At 31.8% G+C, this 22,717-nt stretch overlaps 1 protein-coding gene across 1 annotated transcript; it reads left to right on the top strand.

Moving 5' to 3' along the window:
* Positions 1–703: 703 nt before the first annotated feature.
* Positions 704–22,439, top strand: LOC124355027 (GPI ethanolamine phosphate transferase 3). Its single transcript, XM_046805922.1, has 5 exons — positions 704–1,847; positions 5,150–5,220; positions 9,276–10,970; positions 13,077–13,459; positions 15,549–22,439. Exons 1-5 carry the CDS (start codon positions 1,003–1,005, stop codon positions 15,735–15,737), a joined length of 3,183 nt encoding a protein of 1,060 aa, XP_046661878.1. The 5' UTR covers positions 704–1,002; the 3' UTR covers positions 15,738–22,439.
* Positions 22,440–22,717: the final 278 nt, after the last annotated feature.

The raw sequence follows: 22,717 nt of genomic DNA on the forward strand, positions 1-22,717 counted from the left end.
AATCGAACATAATAATTTATAATTATAATAATTAATAATAATAACTGTTGTTAATTACTTGTTATATGTATCACTGCCGTTGAAAATGAAATAAAATAAAATAAAATGGTGATAGTAACAGCGCCAACCAAAAAATAATTGTTACTATTAAGTTTATTTCAATTCTCATAGGTAGGTACAATTCGAGGACTATAGGTGGCGAGGTAGCATTATGCACTGCGTCCCGAAAACATTTCCTGCGATTCAGGTGTAAAACCCTCCTTTTAGGAATCGTATTGGCCCAAATAACTCATTACACTCGCTACATACAATCACTCTGTTTTGTGACAGTGCTGGAATTAAATAAGAGAATACCAAATAATAGCAATAATAGGACTTATCCTTGTTTTTAAGTTGTTATAGTGTTGTTTAACGTGTTTTTGAAAATAACGTATTTGTCAATACTAATCTGCAAATCGAAATCGTGAGTTTAAAGTCGAAGAGATTGTTGCGCCTTCATCTCAGCGGCTAGCACGTAAACGCAACCCGCCACACAGGCAGCGTTTATTTCTTGGAAGAGTAGTATTTGGGCCCTACGACTACGAGCACAGCTAAATTCCTCCAACATCACTGTATATCGAGGATTCGCGGAACCCTAGACAATTTTCAATCCCACTTCGGCTAAGGTCTATAAACGAACTACGAGAATGTTCGTTTTAATAATCAGTAGAATCAGTTTTGTTATCGGGCTTACTGGTCATGCTCCAATATACCGACCACTTAATCAGATATTTGGTAATCTTTGCTCTAGCAGAAAGTAATAAGAGCGTACCTGTGTTTGGTGGTCATTGGTCATTACTGTACAGTAGGCTGACAATTCTGTGATGTTTGTAGGTAGGGTGTACTAGAAATTTGATAAAATGTTATAAAAATAATGTAATATATATATTTCCAAAGTTGTGTGTGTCAAATATCCTGTTAAAATTGATTTTTCCTAAACATTCTCATTAATTTAAATTCATCATGCAGTTGGTGAAGTATTTTCTGTTCTTGTTTTGGTTAGGTTGCATGTTAATTTGTGGTATGTTCTTGTTTACAAGAGGATTTCTATTAAATAGAGAAGTATTGCATTTTCAGTCATCTTGCAAATCACTTTCAAGTCTTGGATTTTGTGATATAATGTTTAATTCCAGAAGTGATATTAATGGTGAGCAAATCCTAGAATGTACTGAAGAAAATGTTGTTTCGAAGCAGTTAAACAACAAACTAGACAGTTCTCAATATTGTTTTAAAAATAATATGAAAGTAGTTTTAATCTTAATTGATGCTTTAAGGTATGACTTTGCTCATTACAATGAAAACCTTACAGAGAGTGAAACTCCTCCTTTTAAAAACAAACTGAAGGTAATAAATGAACTCTTGACTAATAATCCAGGGCATGCAAGATTGTTCAAGTTTATAGCAGATCCACCAACAACAACAATGCAGCGTCTAAATGGACTAACAACAGGGAGTTTACCTACTTTTATTGATGTTGGTTCTAACTTTGATACTTCAGAAATAAACGAAGATAATTTAATTGATCAGATTATAAAATCAAAGAAGAACATCACTTTCATGGGTGATGAATCATTGACTTTCATGTATCCTGGAAGATTCAAACGTGACTTCCCTTATCCTTCTTTCAATGTTTGGGATCTTGATTCAGTGGACATTAATGTGAAAGCAAAACTCGTCCCAGAAATGAAAAATGAAGATTGGGACTTAATAATAGCCCATTTTCTTGGTGTTGATCACTGTGGACACCGTTATGGCCCCTATCATAGTGAAATGACCAGGAAGTTGATAGAAATGGATGAAGTTATCAGGTAATTTACCTAATTATGGTTAGTTAATCTACTTTCCTCTTCTTTTTATTAACGCTTTGGGGGAAATCGTATTTTAATTTCCTATATCCTAATAAGGGGTATGCCACATCATACTTTGTTGTTGTTTTAAAACAAAAATCCCAAGTTTCATGTATATTTTAAAACTGTTACTACTCCAATAAACTGTAAAAAATAAATTTTATACAAATCCCTATTGTTAGGGCTATCTAGGCCTAGATCAGGTGGAGGAGACTAATCTGTATCTTCATCACTGGATGTTAAATCGTCTAGTGTATCACTAATGTCATTAATTTGTAATCCACTTGTACTTGCAGCTATCAGAAAATAAATAGTACTAAATGAATAATTCACACATTGTTTCAACAATATAACCTAGCAACTCAATCAAAGTAATAAAATGTACATATTTTCACTTTAAAATGAGGCCTAAAACTGATTACATTATTTAATTGCACTTTACTTTCATGTTTACAATAGATTAAAAACTAAAACAAACTTGTATTACGACAAAAACAACAATAAAATTACAAGGAACCCAATTCACAGTGGCTCCACTAGTTTGTTGACATCGGCAGACAATTCACTCAGCTGGAACTACTGTCAACAAACCAGTAAATGTACTGTAAAAAACCAACTGCAATATTGTTTAAAATAATTCAAACTATTCTCAAGAGGTTGCAAGCACAATGCAGAGCCATTAGAACCCACCAAACTAATTTCAGCCGCGCAGTGCCTATTTGCCTGCTAGCGCAACTACAGACATTGGGCAGTGCCCGTGTTTCGTCTGGAAACGGTTAATACTGCAAAACAGAATCTCTTAGAGTAATTACAAATTCAGGCCCAGTAGATCATTTGAAACCTTTGTTTACACATTTTAAGATATAGACAATAGTCAAATACATCTTTATTTATATGACTTAGTTATGTTCACCCTCCAAAATTCGGAATTATTACAATTTAATCATTCCATACATAATTACAATACAAACAAAATAGCACAACAATTAATTTCCTTCGCTTAACTAAAACACTCAAAAATGATCTTGTCTTATCATTGAAATTCTGTAATCAGAACAGAACCTTTATGAGGAAGTATCCATATATTAATTTTAGAGAAAAAATATTTTATTGGCCCCTGGAAAATTCTTTCTATAATTAATATGAATTCTTTTGTTTAACCAATGTATTTTTAATTATTCTATAATACATTAAATTTTATCACATGAATCAATTAGTTTTGGTATATGTATGTATGTGTATTAATATTTATTTTATATGTATTATAATACTTATTATTATTGTCATTATAATGAGTTTATTTTGTTATAGACTTGGCATTATGCTGAATTTTGACTTTGTTAATTATTGTAAAATCCAAACAACAAATAGAGATTTTGCATGGATGAATTAAATGTTAAAGTACAGGTTTACATTACACTTATTTACTATATAGACCTATCAATATTCCTGAATATTAAAGTAATTTTTCTCCAACAAAAATTTTACTAGGGTAGTTCTAAATGATTACTTTCTTAATTTTAGTGACAGGGGTAATTTTTTAAATTTATTTTCCTCATATAAAGAAGTATGTTTTCCAATTATGTTAGGCAATGTGTGGGATATTGAACATTATCCTTATGTTGGGTATTGTGTTCATAATCAATGTGGTTACTTAATATTTTATTATAATTTGCTTGCACTAACAATAAAACTTTTAAAATGTACAAGTTTGGAGATGATATCATTTTAAGCTCTTTAAACTTTTGCTTGCAAGAGGGTCTCCAGGAAGATATTGTTATAATCCTTAAGAAAGTCTTTTGGATTTAAAACATACCGTACTTTGGGATCTGACATTGCACCGCAATATTAAATCCTGTATTTACATTTGGAATAAAATAGGCATAATAAATCATAATTATTGTTTTTAAATCTATAACTTCCCTTTTAATCATCATTTGGAAGCAAGCTGAATGAATCTTTTAGAGACACTTAAGTACATATTTTCAATTTAAAATTTTGGTTTAATTTGATAGTTTTTGACAGTAGTAAAAGCTACCTTCAAAATCTATGTTTGCTGATATATTTTTTCCAATTAAGAGTTTATCCAGCTTATTGCCTCATTTGAACAAAGTTGTAAGTTAAATATATACAACTTCTTTTGATAGAAGATATGCTGTGTTTAATACAGTCAAGATCACGGCACATCCATTGTGATCATCAAAAGCCCAGCGAATTTTATCACAAAATTTTGAAATTGCTCCTGTGATGTTGTTTCCTTTCTTAAAAGCTGATTTTCCGTTAACTAATATATTTTTTGACTCAAGAAATCTAGAAATTTGAAGACATACATACAACCTTTTCAAATACTTTAAACAGAGATGGTAGACTGTGAGTGGCCTATATAACTTTTTAGTTTCTTGATATCTCCTTTTTTTTAAAGGAATTTTGAATTACGCATATTTGAAATACCTATAAAGAGCTAAAAGTGAATGATTGACTAATAATTACACTAGGAGGCTCAGTTATGCAGTGAGAAAGTTTTTATTAAATCAAGAGGCATTTTATATCATTCTGCTATTTTCTTGTTTGTAAGAGATTTGGTGATTTATAAAACCTCAACTGCTATAACACTTGTGAAGTCTAAAATTAACCCTAACCTCTGCAGACTGGTACTTATTCTTATCTGACTTTGACAAAACTTGTCAATCACCTTTGTATATGAATTGTTTACATACAATCAACAATTTAACTTTACAGGTTAATCCTAAATATGTATTCTCCTAAAAAAAACCTCTTCAAATCATGCAGATTGGGTTCTTACATGAATCAGGTTTTGATCAAGCTTGGTAATGATTTTTTGATATGTGTCGTTTAATAAACCAACTTCACAGACTTATCCTAATTAATTATGCCTTTTCCACAAACATACTTTCAAATCCTGCAGACTGGGTACTTACATGAATCAGGTTTTGATCAAGCTTGGTAATCATTTTTTGATATGTGTCGTTTAATAATCCAACTTCACAGACTTATCCTAATTAATTATGCGTTTTCCACAAACATACTTTCAAATCCTGCAGACTGGGTACTTAGATTAAATCTGATTTTGATAAAACTTGGTAATTGCATGTGTATACAGAACAGAATGTGCAAAACAGGGGAAATATTTTGGGATACATACTTAATAGGTACCAATTTAACTCCTTGTTTTTTTAAAACAAGTCCATTGTGTCTATGCTATTAATTTTTTTAACTTTGTGATTTTCATCTGCTGTTTACAGTGATGTTGTAAGTGAAATGGACAATAACACCATCCTTTTTGTTATCGGAGACCATGGAATGACTGGGGCAGGTAGGTTTTTACTGATTTATTATTCATTGAAATGAAACTGTTGTAAACATCTCTAAGATTTCAATCCAAAATAATTTAAATTGAGTTGCATTAAATATTGAATATTTTAGGTAAATTGGTAAACATTTAATTTACATTTTTTTGAGGTCTCTCAAGATTCTATAAGTTACAAAATGTTTAAATTAATTGGAGACTATTTAGTCAGCCAGTAACAGTTTTACCTGGGGTCAGCAGAGGATTTTAAATTCTGTACTACTATTAAATCTCTGTAGACTAAAGTTAGATATCCAGATACATATGATTTATTTAATGTACAGCCTATTTCAATCTGGGGTCAATGTAATATTAACCTTCAATCCTTTATTTCAAGTACACAAAATCTAATGTTTTTATTCTACAGCGTATGGCAGATGGTACCAGAGTGTGTACTAAGGGTTTGTCTTACTAAAATAGAAAAATAAAAACCATTATTTAAGAAAGTCACATCTTATTTATGATAAAAAGTTAAGACCAATTTTATAATTATTGAATAAGCATTATGCAAGTTTGAAATATGTAATGGCTGCAGATTTTAATATGAATTTAGGCAAATATCTCCTGATATAGATCTGTTTTAAATTGATTACATTCATTTGATCTTTATTGGGTAACTAAATAAAATACTAAAGGAGATGCTTGTCTAGACAATATTGTTAAAGACATTATATAAATTGTCTAGTAGTTGAGCTTCATACTTCTGAATATATGTACTTCATGCCAAATTCTTTCACAATTTTTTTACTTGCAAGCGATAGAGAACAAGTAAAATGAAATCTGTTCTAAATGTACTAGAGACTTTAGCAAAACAGCTATTTTAGATCTACAGTAAGGGTCAAATTATCTGAGTTAGACTAGATGCAACTTTATATGTTTTTGAATGTTGAGCAAGTTTGTAGCTTTTTATTTCTTTGTTGATAAGTTACTTAAATGAATGCTGTAATATAAAACAAATTAAATTACTCTATAAAGCCAAAGAATGCATGGTACACACCTCACTTTCAAAAAATTAAAGAATTCGTACTTGCCTTATATGATAGCTATAAGAATAGTAAGTGTACACCAAGTGAAACAATATAAAAAAAGAAGATAGAGATGATAAAAAAGTAAATCAACCAAGAAGAAATGATAGCTTATGAAAATCACATAAATAATGCTCAAATAAATGCAAGGCTGCATGGAAAGTTATAAAATATAATGTGAAGGTAGTAATAGGTTCCAATACCTTCACTGATAATTTCATTAATTTAGTTAGCAAATTAAATTTAGGTAATAATAGTAATGTTTTAATGAGTAATGCCAAAGATTTAATAAATAAGTTTCTTGTACATAGTAATAAAACAGCTGTTATTTTAGATGGCAACAAATTCATGTTAGCGATGTACAACAATGTTGAAGTAATTTAAGTAATAAGAATACTGAAGCTTTTTATACTGTTTATGTAATAATATATTGAAAGAAATTAGAGATAATGTAGCAGAACAATTGACCTTTCTTTTTAATATGGCTTTTTTTTCAGCCTTATATCTCACGCCATCACGACCAAACGTGGCAGGTCTACGGTGTGGCAGTAGTTGATCATTCATATTCCTCGATACAATATTTGTCGCTGCTGAGATCAATTAGCTAGTTTACACTGAGCTGTAGTTGCATAAACATGGCCGACAGTATTAATTCTCCCGCCAAGTGTGAATTAAGGAGTTTTATTCGTTTTGTGTTGACAGAAGGGACTAGTGCAGCATAAATCCGTTAGAGAATGTGCCATCAGAGAAAATATTATGAGTGATGGTGTAGTACGTGAGTGGTGTAGAAAGCCAAAGATGTTGGACTGATAGCTACAAAAATCGCCAAATGGCTTTAGCTTTGACATTTCTTTAATTTATCCTTGAATTTAACATTCAGCCATCTTTAAACTTTCAACGTGATTCGTGCACAACACAATCACTCATGTTTACTCCGTAAGCATGCCACATTCTCCAATGGATTTCCGCTGCCCTATTACCTTTTGCTTGCAGGAAATGAATAAAACTCCTTAATTTACATTTTGCCGGAGAATAAATAGAAACGGCAATGTTTATGTGTTTGCAACTACATGAACTCGACAGTGACAAATGTTGTAGCGGGTAAGATGTATGACCAACTACTGAGCACACTGTGGACCTGCCACATGTCTGACCGTCAAGGTGTGAGATCGGGGATTGAAAAAAACGACCCTCGTACAAAAAAGTTACAGGTTAAATCCTTCGGCCTATAGACCAATGTCTCTTATAAACTTTTGGAAAGTTGTTTAAAACATCAACAAAATATAAATTTTGGTGTAAACAAACCTTATTGTAATGTTCAGTTTAGCTTTATTCCTGGACTAAATACAATTCAGACAGTAGAAAAAGTTGTCAATAAAAGTAAGTTGTCAGGGGCCTTGGTTCCCTTTTATTTGTAATAGCAATGAATGATTTTACTTTTAATATTCCTTGTCCATCAGTTGTATATCCAGACAATACTACACCTTTAAACTATCACAAAAATCTGGATGACCTAATCAGGCAAGAAAATCTATCTTTGAATATTGCCATTAACTGGTTTGAAGTAAATAGTTTGTCTGTAAATAATTTTATAAGGCAGTATAAATCATATTCTCTTTAAATAATACATGATTTTGTGTAAATTAGCAATCTACGTGACCTTTAACATGATATTAACGGCTTACTCTATATTTGTTTTCATTTTCACTTAATCACTTTTTTTTAATCACTCTATGGAGCAAATAGTACAGGTTCAAAGCTGTGTGAACACCACCAGCATGTTTTTCAATATCGATCGATACAGGAAGAACGCCACACTGAAACAAATAAAAACAACATGCATGTGGTGGAGTGGGTGAGAGGGAGGTACTGTTTAGATGGGCAGCCAATGCTTGACAGTGTCGCCACTATAAGCAAATGAAATTCCCTTGTGGTCTATGAGACGGGGGTTTCGGTGATAATGTTCATCTTATGATAATATTTCTGTTTAACTTCAAACAGCTGATTATTAAAACACACTTGTGGTACTCTGGTAGTTATTTTTAATCCACTAACCAACTTCTTATATTTTTGTCATGATGGTAAAAACACAACACCATCAAAGATACGAATCTTTATTTCTAAGCAAAATTAGGTGTAAAATTGTCGTTTGATCTTGATAGTTTATGATTAAAATCCTAACAGTAACTTGTTACAAAATCCCGACTAACTAAACTGTGATTTTTCAGATCTTTGTAAGCGATTAAACCTGTGATAGTTTACTTGTATCCAACAAAACATAATTTGTGATGTGAATCTCATAAGTAGTTTAATCAAAAGGGGATCTGAAAAAGGGTGTTAAGGAAATCTAAACTGGATTACTTTGTCTTTTCGTACCAGCTAAAATTTGGTCAGATAAAAATATTCATTTTACATAATATGAAATTCAAGAAGAATGTTATATATTGGAAAATTGTTAGTAGTGATTTCTAACTAATAATTTCTTTCATTGGAACTTTTGAATTATTGGAATCTGCTTTTTTTAGACAATTTGTATTACTTTATACATATCAGATTTGGTTTTAAGTTAGGAATCTTGTGATTATGAGATAGGCTATCCTTCTTTAAGAACACACTGATCTAGGAAATGCTTGAGATTTTACATTGTTTCCAAATGGTAATAGGCACTATTGGTTCACTTTTGGAACCATTAGCTATTGAGATTGATTTAACGAAATGTAATACAGAGACAATTGAGTATTCTTCCATTAGTCCTTGGCAATTTCAGGGTTTGCTTAAGATTCCATAAAAAATTGTCAATAATGTCGACACCTTCAATACTGTAAAATTATGTAATATAAAACACTAGCAGCTAGCCAGAGCTAGTTTAAGATTAACTTTATAACTATTACTGAAATTTTTATACTGACTTAGTCAATGTTTATGAGTGATACAATAAATAGAATATTTTAATAAGCATCACTAATGGCTGTACTAATTGATTGTTATGTTTAAAAGGTGATCATGGGGGCGACAGTGAGGAAGAAGTGACAAGTGCCATGTTCGTCTACTCTCACAGACCGTTAATAATGAATGTCAAACCAGTGGAGGAAGTGAAGCAAGTTGACTTAGTGCCCACTCTAGCCTCCATACTGGGTGTAGCCATTCCGTTCTCAAACGTGGGAAGTGTTGTCATAAACGCATTGCCCTCATTTTCTGCAGAACCGAATTTGGCGAGCAATTGGGAATATGTGATTACTGCTCTATGGACCAATATAAAACAGATAACATTATATATTCAAGAATATGCCAAAACCAAGGAACAGTTTTCCACAGAGAGATTGGTCGGGATAAATAATGATTTTCAGAAACTAAGAATGCAAGTTGAAAGTATCGGGAGCGAAGAAGAACTTTTGTTGTTCATCGAGGACTCAACAAATTTCATGCACGGTGTTCGTGAAATGTGTGCTGAAGTTTGGGCTCAGTTTGACTCTTATGCGATGTCAAGAGGATTAGTGTTATATTTTTTACTCCTTGCTTTAGCTTTCATTGTGATTGAAGGTATCCCAATCGGATATCTTGATGCAGTTATTGACAGTATTTTTCTTCATCTTGCGTATGGATCAGTACTTACAAGTTTACTTGTTCTCGGGGCTTTGAAGTACATTGAATTTTTGCCCGACATTGAACAGCTTTTTTATTTTTGTGCTTGCACTATTTCTATAATTTTTTTGGCTGTAATAGTGATTCTAAACTGGAGTACTATATCTGCACATTGGTACGAGTTGAGTAAATCTTCAAATTCCGTTAGTGTGATTTGCAGACTGATCACTTTATTTAGTGTTGTCGGTCTGTTTTCAAATAGTTTCATCATAAATGAGTCTTATACTTGTTCTTTCCTAATTACCTCTCTAGTATTTGTCTCAGTATTGGATGTAAAGGGTGAAATTCCAAAAAAAGTGACCAAAGCATTTGAATTGACATCAAGTGTAAAATCTTTTTTATACTCATTAAGAGGTAAACTGTTATTGTTACTGTTTGTTTTATTTATACTGATAAGATTTTCCTTAGTGTATATAAACTGCCGAGTAGAACAAAATTGTGTAATTGAGAAACCGGTTTTGTCAGATTCGTCGAGGTGCCTGTTAACCGTCGTGTTGATTGCAGTGTTCATCACTGCTGCACGTCTTTACCTTCGCAGTTCTGGAAACCTGGTGGGATTCTCTCCCACAGTGTTTGTATCTCGATATGCACCCACTGCCATCGTAATAGCTACCAGTGGATTTTGGATTTTACAATCACTGCCACGGAAAACTCAATACAAGTTATTCGAGCCTTGGCAGCTACAGATTTTGCCGAGAACTGCTATGTGCCTCTTACTGGTAGGGTTTTTGACCCTGTTCATCCGTCCTTTAAGTGTTTACCATGTGAGCCGCAGAAGTGATAGCATGATACCTTATGACAATATAATCCCTGCACTATTCAACCAACTGAAGGAAGTGATGCTAAAACGGACAGGAAGTGATGTGAAGGGCTACCCGGTCGTGTTTGGACTTGCCACCGCGTACAGTGCCACGTTTGTCAACATGTCGGTGTTCCTGACGCTACTGGTGGTGCTACTCCTTGGCAGTGAGCAGGCTCTGGCCGCTGTTCTGCTCACCCTCTCTCTCTGGGTTCTGGCAACAGTCTCTTCAATATCTCGCCGAAACAAAGGTACCACATTGTATATTATTGTTTTACAATTAAGATGAAATTCAATACAGCAGACCTAGCCTTCATAGAGAGTGTCTATAAATTACTCTATCAAACTTCAAAATTTGATTTGTCAGATCAAAATAAGTAAGAAATATAATTTAATAATAATAGGATAAAGTATCATGCTTAGTTTAATGTCCATCTGTTAGTGATTTAAAAAAAATATCATTTTTAGATTGAATAAAGATATAAAATTGCAATTTTGCACAATCTTTAGTCAATTAGTTCCTGTTTTTTCAGCGTTTTGTCCTATATATGTGACACTGTTATATCTGAAATGGTATAGTGAAAACCATTTATTATCTTATACTCCTAGTATAGGCCAAAATAGTTCTACCCCAGAAGAAAGGTTCATTCCTGGCTGATTTGTACCTTTCAGTTGAAACTACACACGGTACAACAAAAACCAACGTGTCATTTAAATCTGAACCATATGGTAGTCCAGAAGCAATGTATCGCTAACCGCAAATCAAGGTCTGGTCTACTGCAGAGTATGACTGTTGGAGTGGATGGAGCTCCCTTAATTTTTAAAAGGCTATTGCTAGCCTGGCCATAGGGAGTTCCGTGCCCCGCTCGCTTTAACTGGAGAGGCTGGATTAGAGCTGGCCTCTCCTTCTTTCAAGGTTACATGACTGAGCTGTAGTACGCACTTGGCAAGTCACTCATCACACTACACCTTTCACATCATTACTAATCATTCCATATTTCACTTGTCTTTTATGAATTTTTGTTACTGAAACATGCAAATGAATAGTGGTACTTGACAGACAAGGCACGCCAAGGGTTGGTGTTGTAATATTCGTAACAACAGATATATTACATCAGTTCAGATCTATCTTACTTTCTGAGTAAATCTTGTATAAAATTTTCACTAGGTAATCCTGGCATTCCTCTTGTGGACATTTCTTTATAAAATTAGGCATACTAACTTTGCCTAGTACCTACATTTTACGTAGCCTAGTTTATATAAAAGAAAATCTAACCTTGGTTAAGCAATCCCAACATAGCTTTGTCTACATTGGTACAAATCGTTTCAATAAGTTACCTCTTAATGCCTAAACAGTGTGCACTAAGAACTTTAAGAATGTTTTGGTTAAGTGGCTGAAAATGAAAGCCTTTTATTCAGTTGAAGATGTATACCTAAATGATTTTAATGTATTAAATTTTAAAAAAAACTAATTTTAAAGAAATATTAAACTAGTTATATGAAAATTTTAATCTAGTCATAAGAAACTAGTTATAATGAAATATGACAAATGATGTAGCCTAACTCATGCTGTTCCTGTGACATTGTTAATACTTAATGTGGGACAACAATAAACATTCTAGTTTCTTATCTTTATATTTTCATATGGCTTTATTAGATCAGCTCCAGTAGTCTTCATAACTTTCAATTCACTATTTACTTACCTGTTTCAGCTACTATGTCCTCGTAATATTTTTCCACTCTTTTCTACCATTTGTGAACAGGGTTTTATTTTCAATGAAACTTTTAATCTTTCCAGTTTCAAAAATAAAATACTAAATTACCTATATTATTTATAACATTTGAAAATGTTCTCTTTATACCACTAAGGACATTTTCAATTAGTTTTTCCAAAGAAAAAGAAATAGACAACTCTGTTATATTGCCTTGTGGTATAAATAAGGAATGAAACATTTGATAGTGCTTCCTGAATACTACTTGTGGTATCTTACAAAATACATACAATTGAGTCACATCTGACCATTCCATTTATATATATATATATATATATATATATATATATATATATATAACAGAATTATTACCAGGAGTAAGGTTATTTTCTCAAAAACAGCACCAAGGCCTTGTTTGTGTTGAAAAATGAGATTGAGTCTGTATTATTTATTTACAGACACTAAAGCTGCTGCATCATGAATTTATTGTAAGTATGTCATGATTTTTAATAAAAACTGATGACCACAAAGTGTGATTCAGCTCTCTTTGAAAGTTGTAAAACAGCAGTTATGTTTTTTTTAGGATTAGTTATTTTGATACAATCTTGAGATATTAGTTATTTAATGTCAATTTTTTGTGTGTAGGCGAGTTGGATGAGGTGCCTTGGTGGAATGTAGTGGCGTGGGGGCTCTCCTGTCTACACTTCTTCTACGCCACAGGTCACCAAGCCTCCTTCTCTACCATCGACTGGAAGACGGCGTTCCTGCTGTCATCAGGATCCTCACTGACATCATACGTAATACCGGCCACTCTGGTGGTCGCTAATGTGTTCTCATCACACCTGCTGCATGCCATGCTGTTACCCCTTCTGCTCGTCGTACCACATACGCTTGCCAGCCTCTCCCCTCGGCTGGCCCCCACGCGGGATGCTCGACGTGCCGAGCTTGAGCTGTTCGAGCGAGACCGTCAGCTATACTGTGCTGCCTTCAAACTTGCCCTGCAATACCTTCTGTTCTTTGGTCAGAGGGTGAGTTAATTCCTTACACTATAGGTATTTTGGTCTTATATATTGTGTACTGTTACAATATACAGAAAAAAAATTAGGTTATCTTGTTACTCTACTAATGAAGCCTTGATTTTATCACATATCATTATCTGATACCAAATTTTTGTAAGAGTTAATTAATCAGGGAGGGCATTATATGTGATTTTTCACAATCATCACTGTTCATTTATTTTTATTAACATAACTTATTTAATGCAAAATTAATGTTTGGAAAAATGTTAATCCATTCATTAATAACGAAAAGTAATTAAAAAACAGTAAGAAACAATCCCCCCTCTAATCTTAATGTATTGATTAATAATGGATTTTTTTTTATAAATGTAATCCAATGATGCATTATTCTAACAATATCTCTGGCGCCTTCTTTCAAAAATCTATACCTGTCTTTAAATTATTTTTCAGAAAGTGAGTTAAAAAGGATTTTTGTTTGTGCTGACACCTCCAGTCTGACTGATAACAAAACTAAAATCCAGAATTTTATTATAGATAGACCTTGCTCTGGAAAAAAAAACTGCCCGAAATATATTATATTTAACCATAAATTTTAGCTTTAATCCAATATTTCATACATTCATGACTGCTATACACAGTCAAATACAACAAAAGTCTAGAACTTCTTAAACCACTGGACTCAAAAAGTAAATTTCTGAGTTTAGCTTATTCTAAACTTGTTTTTTTTTTTTTTAACCCCTGAGTTTTGTAATTTCCTATCCGCCAAATGAATTTCTTTAGTTTCGAGTCCCTGAAAGATCCTTGAGACTTGATATATAGATTCTTCCTGGTCCAAGGATGAATATTATTGATTATGTCAAATGGTACATGGACAGTCCGTTTATCTGGGTTATATCCCTTTCATTACGTTCTCTCAGATCCTTCAATACTCTGTACTGTTGTATTGGTTTATTAATAGTTAAAGTTTTAGGATTGTTGAAATATTTAAGTGTCTTATAATACTTATATGAGTACTACTTTTCCATATTTAATAAATGGATTCAATTTTATTAGTGCTTTGTATACCTTTTAGTTTTCTACTAGCTATACCCTATTCCATGGAGGCAAACAATTAACAGGATAAAACTTGTAAATCTCGAGACATGATCTTTTACATGTAAAACTTTTATCTACAGTCAATCATAAGTACCCACTTTGTTTAATCATAATAAATCATTTCACAACATAGAGCCATATTGTATTTAAACAATCACAATTATTACATCTAATCTCCAAATAGTGTCTAATCTATAATTTTTTAGACACAAGTTCTTAAATGTTGCCATATAGCTATTGATTTTAAGCTCATTATCATGTGAAAATAATGAGGTACCTTTATATTGTATTTTCCACCTCCGTAATATTCTTATCGCCCACCAATATGCCATCTATAAGTGTCCACATATCACATTCCTTGAAATACCTCATTAATATAGATTTTAAACATTTAAAAACAGGGTGTGATGTGTCCAGTTGTATTTTGATACTGCAAATTTATTCTTTTGTTGAAAAGTTAAATTTATCACAGTTTTTTGAATTTGCATTCAAAATTCTAATGACTTATGCATGTCTTAACACGCTGACTGCTGACATGTTGGGGAAAGATACAGAGCTTATCTGTGTAGTATTCCTTGCCCGTAAAGCTTACAGTTACAAAACATTTTTTATCATTTGCCACCAGGACGAATGTCACAAGGACAGGTTTTACTGTGTAAGCTCAACGAAGACTGTTCAACTTGAACATACTAGTGCAATCTGTTGAATAATTGTGGAAATTAAAGATGGTAAAACTAAATACAGGTTGTTGTTAAAAATACTATGTTACTTAAAAAAACTCATTACCACATACCACCAGATACTATTCAAGCTATTAGGAGACAATATTAAAAACAGTACGCTGTGATGAACTGAGTTTGTCATGCCACAAAGTCCGAGCACTATGTATTGAGATACATCATCAGCAACCCACAATAGATTTTACAATTTAATTGAATATTCTAATTAAATTAATGTATATTTATAAGTTGTCAACTCATTTACCAAATTCTTTTGCTCACAGGTATTTGGGTGCATGTTGTCTGCTTCTATACATGCTAGACACCTTATGGTATGGAGCATATTTGCACCAAAGCTGATTTTCGAGGGGATTGCATTCATCGTGACACTGCCTTCTATGATGATAGGCCTCTTTCTGCTACAACGAATCACCAGTCGACTGGATTGCCTACTGCGTGATATACAGCGGTGATGCTAACTACCGCTGTGTTGTATAGTAGCTAAGTTGTTTTAATGCTGCCTCCTACTCAAAAGTTAGATTAAGGGGTTGATGTGCAGATACTAGGTTTTAGTCAGATGTAGGTCAAGTAAACAAAATCCATTTAAGTTGTGTATCTACATCAAATTTGTCAGTAAAATTTTAAGTGGTTTTCATCTAAGTAAAGAATGTTTTTTATAGTAAAGTATGCACAATATTGTATCTCTTTTTGTAATTTTGATAACAAGTTACATGAAAATTTCAAATTAGATATATTTGTGCTATTTTAGGAAACATAATAAGTGTCGCCTAATATATTGAACAATTATTAAAAAGATAAAAGACAACTAATGTTATTTTGTGTGTTCCATTATATATTATTTATTGTGTTGCAGCAGCTTGATAAAGAATTTTATCATAACTTGAAGGACTGTTCCTTTTGGAATTCAAAAAAACATTTAATTATATACAGAATAAAACTACACCTTTGTTTAGTTTGATAATTCTTAATTTAGGATTAACACGATTATTAGATATATTTTCACTGAGAAGCAATAGGTCAGGTGGAAAGTTTTCTGGTGTTTTTGAAAATTTAACACGTTACAAGAAGAATTTATTGAGCCTCAATTTTTGACGTCTACTGACAGAAAATTCCCTCTTGCGCATTTGAAGAATTTATTCTGCATGTTTTGTTGAAAAAGGTTGTAAAGCTGACCATTTAGCATCGATATTTTTTCAGTGTTACTATTATTAAATACATTCAATTATAATTTTGATTTTAAAATATAACAAAAAAATGTATAGACATTAGGTTTGCATCAAAATCTTTGATTTTATATCTCCTTGCTACAAAATAATTAAAATATCACAAAATGGAAGTTTCAATTCTTTTTAATGAGTTGGTGATGCCCATCTTTGGGAAGGGGCCTGAAAAATTTAATATGTCAAAGGTAGAAACTTTTGACAAAAAAATATCCTCTAAATTTCATTTTGGATCTGTAACCATTAAATATTGAGCAGGAGGGATTTTATTACAATTCTGTAAAAATACTCATATACCCAGATATTTAAAAACAATTGGCTGCTTATAGTACACAATGCATTTGAACGTAGGAGAATTACACAAAATGTCATTTCAGAATGTGTACCGTGTATAGTATGTAATTAATAAATTGAAAAATTGTAAACGTGAAAATGTTCTTACCGATGGGGCAACCTGGAAATTGGTTCGTAGTGTTACTGATTTCTTGTTTCACTGAATGATGAAAAATGTCTGGAAAATCCTATTTTCTTCACAATCCTTCCATTTTTAGAAACAAAGAAGTTAATTTAAGTTTCATATTTTGGTTCCATTGAAAACTGTCCAAATCTAAAATAAGAATATATATATATATATATATATATATATATATATATATATATATGTATAAGTCATTGAATTATCAAACTTAGATGATTTCATTAATTCGACCAGTCCATTATCGTACTACAGGGCTATGGGGTCCAGATTTGGCATTTTCTCATTTTGAAAATTAAGTATGTATTGTCAACTGAAATAAAGTTCTTGGTGTCTAAATTAGACATAACATTTCCAATTTTATTAATTAATAACTTTAATTAGACATAATTTTAATCATGTATATTTTAACTATTTGAAAAATAAATTGAGACTAAATTATGATTTGAATACAAATTTAAAAAATTATGCTAATTAATTATAGTCTCTATGCAATCATAATTAGTTTTTTTTTTTAATTTTGTTATACGTTTGACTACTAATATAACTTTGGAATGTTTATCAATGTTGATGGTTTTTTAGTAACAATCATGTAGTGTAGGCAGCAATTTTCCAATGCGAAGTATTTTATAAAAACATTGTGTGTGTAGATTTGTTGACCATTGTTTTGTATTAATTTTAAATATTTACTATGTAAATATCGCCTGATAAAAGTAGTGTATTATAAATAAGGTTAAACTTAGTGATGGCAGTTTGCCATACCTCACTGCCACTGTATTACTACTTTTGTATAGTTTAGTTAGTTATGGAACAATGAATAGTTTAGTTGGTCAACTGAAAAAGCTATTAACATGTTACTATAATTAATTGTGGTGAGTATATTGGCGGTTGGTAAAATACACCGTTGCCATGTCTGTTGTACAGCTCTAGTGATTGTGTGTATATAGTATATAGCAAATGTATATATAAAACATTTGCTGCTGGTGCGTCACTGGAGAACCCAAGGTGACATAACGGCAGTTGTGTGGATCGTCATAAGGGGGCGGGGCAGTGCAATACATATTGCTTCAATCACTGTTAGAGTGAGTCAAGAGCCTGTCGTGTGTAAGATTAGTCTCGTAGTGTGCCTTCTGCACTCTGCAATATTGGTTTGTGGTTTTACATCTTAGACTATAATGGGTAATTGGTGACGTTTAATGTAAACTTGTACTGATGTTTCATTTACCATACTTTCATTTTCTCAATAACTGTTTTTGGTTGTTTTTTTAGTCGCCACACTATAGCAGTAAATTTTTACATATTTTTAAAAGTGTGTTTTATATTTTTTATGTGATGTTTTTGAAAAAAAATGAGCTCAGTATAATGTGAGATCATGAGTTATCGGTGACCATCTATTTCTTTGCCAGATTCCTAGTCATTAAATCCATATATTATATTATTGGTAATTACGAAAGCAAAGGATTGATGTAAGATGAGTATTAGGAACTCTCATATAGTGTTCACAGTAGATAGGTCAACTTAATTTCATATTATCTAAAGGATTGTACAGTATACTCTATCATTAATGGGCTAACACCATCATATTTCTTGTCTCATATGCCTGTAACATAACATTTTTACTTTTTTCTTTGTTTCGACCATTTCTCTGCAGTATAGCATAGTGAACAGAAGTAACTTTGCTGGGCAAAATTTTAACTTGTACTATCTGTAATTTATACTATCATCACCAATTCACTAGTTCTGTCATTTACCCAAATTTTATTTTATGTTATTCTGTTGAAAATGTATCTGTAGTTAGTGGATTAGTCTTACAAATGTTTTAGAGGACATAAGCAACAGAGTGAGTTCAGATGGTTTGCTGTCCCTCTCCGGAGTAGGAGAGAAAAAGAGTGCATGGCAAAGGTGAATTTAGAAAAAACTACTTGATACCAGCTGCCAGTGGTCTGGTCATAACCTAAGTTTTCATACATTGTTTAAGAATGTATAATAATGTTTGTTAGTTTCAGGAATGTACAAATGTTGGTTTAAATTAATATAAAATATTTGTTAAGTTTGTGTCACAAATTTTGTAGTTAACTTTTGATATTTGTCATTTAAATCATTAATTATATTTTTAAGCGTTAAATATTTATCATTTAAAACCGTTAATTCTTATGTACAGTGTCAGTAGTATCGGAGCCAAACTCTAATTAAATACTATATCAATTCCTCATGTATAAAAGTAAGAATCTGCATATCAATACAGGGTCTAAAAATGAATTTTGTATACTATAATTAAACCCCACTTGAGGCAGGTAATTTTGTTTTCCTCACAATTGCTAATGAATTCATGAACCAGACTGAACTTTCATACAAATATTGATATGACTTATCAAAATGATGTGTGCAAAAAATATATAATGAACTGAATAAAAGAACAATAATGTGAGAATGTTTATGTTGATCTGTCATACATAGTAAAAAAACTATTAGAGTTTTGCAGTTGTACGGGTAGTGGTGATGAGTTGTGGGTTATTTTACTATGATTCCTAAACAAAATGTCAAAATGAATAGTGGCACACTCCCTAATCTCCTTGACTAAGAAAAGCTGAGATTAGCTTTTTTAAAAACTAAAAAAATCAACACATAACGTAGCCGTGGTGGAAAAGGTTTATTCAATGTGAATGTTGAGTTTAGCTCCACTTTACCTTTCTCTTAGTGCAAACGTCTAAAATGTGACACTGTCGCTTGACTCTGAAAATCTGCAGTCTACATCTGTCTGAAGACATCAAGACACTCAAAACTGAGCTAAACTCAACAATCGCAAAAAATATCAAGTCCTTTTTTCTAAGGAGAAATTATTTATAGAAGTCTTTTCTCCAGCATAAACTCTAAACTACATTTTGTATGAAGAAGTCATTGAAAGGCTTATCTTTGCATCAGACATTACAGACAATCTGATGCTCCGAGATGACAATGACAAGGCCTCTCTATTAACAACTTTCTAAAAATAAAAGATACTTCCCTTATTCCTCCCTCCCCCCAAAACCATCTGATTTTAGTCCGGGTGACTTCTTTGTGTTCTCCAAGATCCAAAGTTGTTTTAAGAGACACCATCTTGGTATTACTATTGATAGTATTCAAAAGAATATAACAGAGGAGCTGATAACATTCCAGTTGTAATTTACTAGCACTGCTATACATAGTGGAATCAACACATCTGTCAGTGCTTAAGAGAAGGGGATTAAAATTAACTGTTATTTCATGATTTTTGCAATGTGCAGAATTTTACTTTTATAAGTTTAGCCATAGCATAAATAAGGACACCACTGTTGGCGGTCCTGGAACAACCATGTATGTGATATGATTAGAGCAGAATTTATATTAATTTTTCTGTCCATTAAAATTTTCTTTAAAAAGTCTGCTTTTTAAATATTGCAAAAATAAACATGTTACTTTTAATGCATGACCTTACTGGAAAAAATAAAAAATGTGTGAAATGTTGTGAATCAAGGCTGACAAAAAACTCTTAGATAATATGGAATAAAATATTGGTTATTAAATGGGCCTAAAAAGGTATGGAATTGGTTTGTGATATTGATTAAAAATGTTTAATTAAAATTCAGCATAAACAATACATAAGGGAGTATAAAGCATTACCTAAATACATAGCTAAATATTTTGGTATCTTCCAAATCATCACTAAAATTAAGCACAAATAGTATATTGAATGTTGCAGAATATTACATACAGGTACTCTTGCTTTTTTTATACCTGGAATAGTTACATATGATTAGAAATGGGCTGTGTGGTGAGTGGATGAAATAATGTAAATATTGAGTTAGCTCCAGTTCACCTTGCTCTTAGTGCAGTATCTGGAATCTGGGACGCTGTCACAGATCTCAAAACTGCTAGAATCTGTAGTCATATTCTTCAGAAGAGATCTAAAAAAAAATATATGATGAAAAGCTTAAAATGAACTCTAGATCGTTTTGACATCAAAGACACCTAAGCTATAAAATGTAATGTAATCTGAACTGGAGCTAAATTTAAAATTCACATTGAATCAACCATTCCCACCATAGCTATTTGAATAAACAGAACCGCCAGCCTAGCCTAATGTGTTAACTCTGAGTTTATTGATGATTTAAGACAGTGGGCACTTGCTCTCTGCAGCTGTTTGTGCTATATTTACTATAATAAATTCGAACATTTTCAGTTTGCTTGGTACAGCTGTTTGGTCAGCAGTATAAATAATATCAATTTTTAGTCTATTTAGTTATTAATATTCTAATTTGATAAGTATGATTAGAGATTTTATTATTTTGCTATTTACATGAGAAATTCATTTAAGAAAGTATTATGTACAAATACAAATAATTATTCTTAGTTTATGTGTATCTTTATAATCAGTACACTCTAGTCATTTATTTAGTCATATTATAAATTGATGTCAATTTCAAATTTAAGTATGTCCAATCTTCAAACTAAATACAGTATATGTTACATAGTCCAGCAAAGCTTATTTAAACCCATAAGGCGAGTTACAGCTGAAATGCCAGGTTGAAACTTTATTTTAAGTAATGGTACGAACCTCTTGTGATTAAATGTTATGATAGGTATTTAAGTTCAAGTAATGGTTTTTTCACGGTTTCCAAAATATTTCCCTTATAAAACAGTTTCTCTTGGATTTAATATTTCTATATTACAGGATTCCTTATTGTTGTTGTTATTATTATTGTTATTCATACTGGCTTCAGTTTCTTACGCACAGTATGATATTATATGTTAGTAACCTTATTAATTTTTTCCTTAATGATGTTTAAAAAGTTTGCAAAATAAAATTACTTGTATGATTGTTACATTTGTTACTATTATTCCAGTACTACTAGAAAATGGATAATGGTACCAAAGGGCTCAGAAGTTACCTATGTCTATAGTAGAGAAACTGTAAATATAAAATCGTGTGAACACTGACCTGTCATTGTTTTTGTATTACAGAAGAGTGACAATCAGATATTTTGGACGGTTTTGTTTAGCGTTACAGTTAACTTTGTTCCTGTTCTATAGATTGTTCAAATGGCATTTTGGGATAACTTTTGCACAATTACTACAAAGGCCTCTGGACTAAAAATAGATATTTATTTACGTGTATATTATATTATTTAACTACTAATTAGTCATGTGAATAGCTTTAACAATTTAGAGTATGTTTAGTGATGTTACATTTTTGCAGTGTTGTTATAAAATTACATTATACTGCGTTAAAGGCACAGTGATGTGACATAGTCATCTATAACAGTTGATTTGAAGTTATGTGTCGCTTTTGTTATCAATGTTTTATCAACATTGCATCGTTGCAGGTTATTTTTCTTATCCATTTTGACTTGATCCTAACCTGGCCACGTGCTCTCAAGTAATGTGTTGAAATTATTCAGATGTTTAGCACAAATTTGATGTGCAATAAAATATTGGTTTTAGTCTCGTGATATATTATTTTCCTTGCATACTTCTTAGTGAAATGTACTGACAGTTCAACAATAATAAATACATAAAAAATTATTAAATATACTTCTTTTCTGTAATGTCAGTTAAATTTAATTGCTTTTTATGAACCATCAGTTGCTTCATCTAGTTACTAGATTTTATGAAAAAGATCATTCAAAAGTCAGCACAAGTTCCCAATATACTTTGATGTCTCAGATTTATTTATTTTTTGGGTCATCATTTTATTCATCACATCATTGGGTCATCACAA

This window comes from Homalodisca vitripennis, chromosome 2, assembly GCF_021130785.1.
Source record: "Homalodisca vitripennis isolate AUS2020 chromosome 2, UT_GWSS_2.1, whole genome shotgun sequence".
NCBI lineage: Eukaryota > Metazoa > Arthropoda > Insecta > Hemiptera > Cicadellidae > Homalodisca > Homalodisca vitripennis.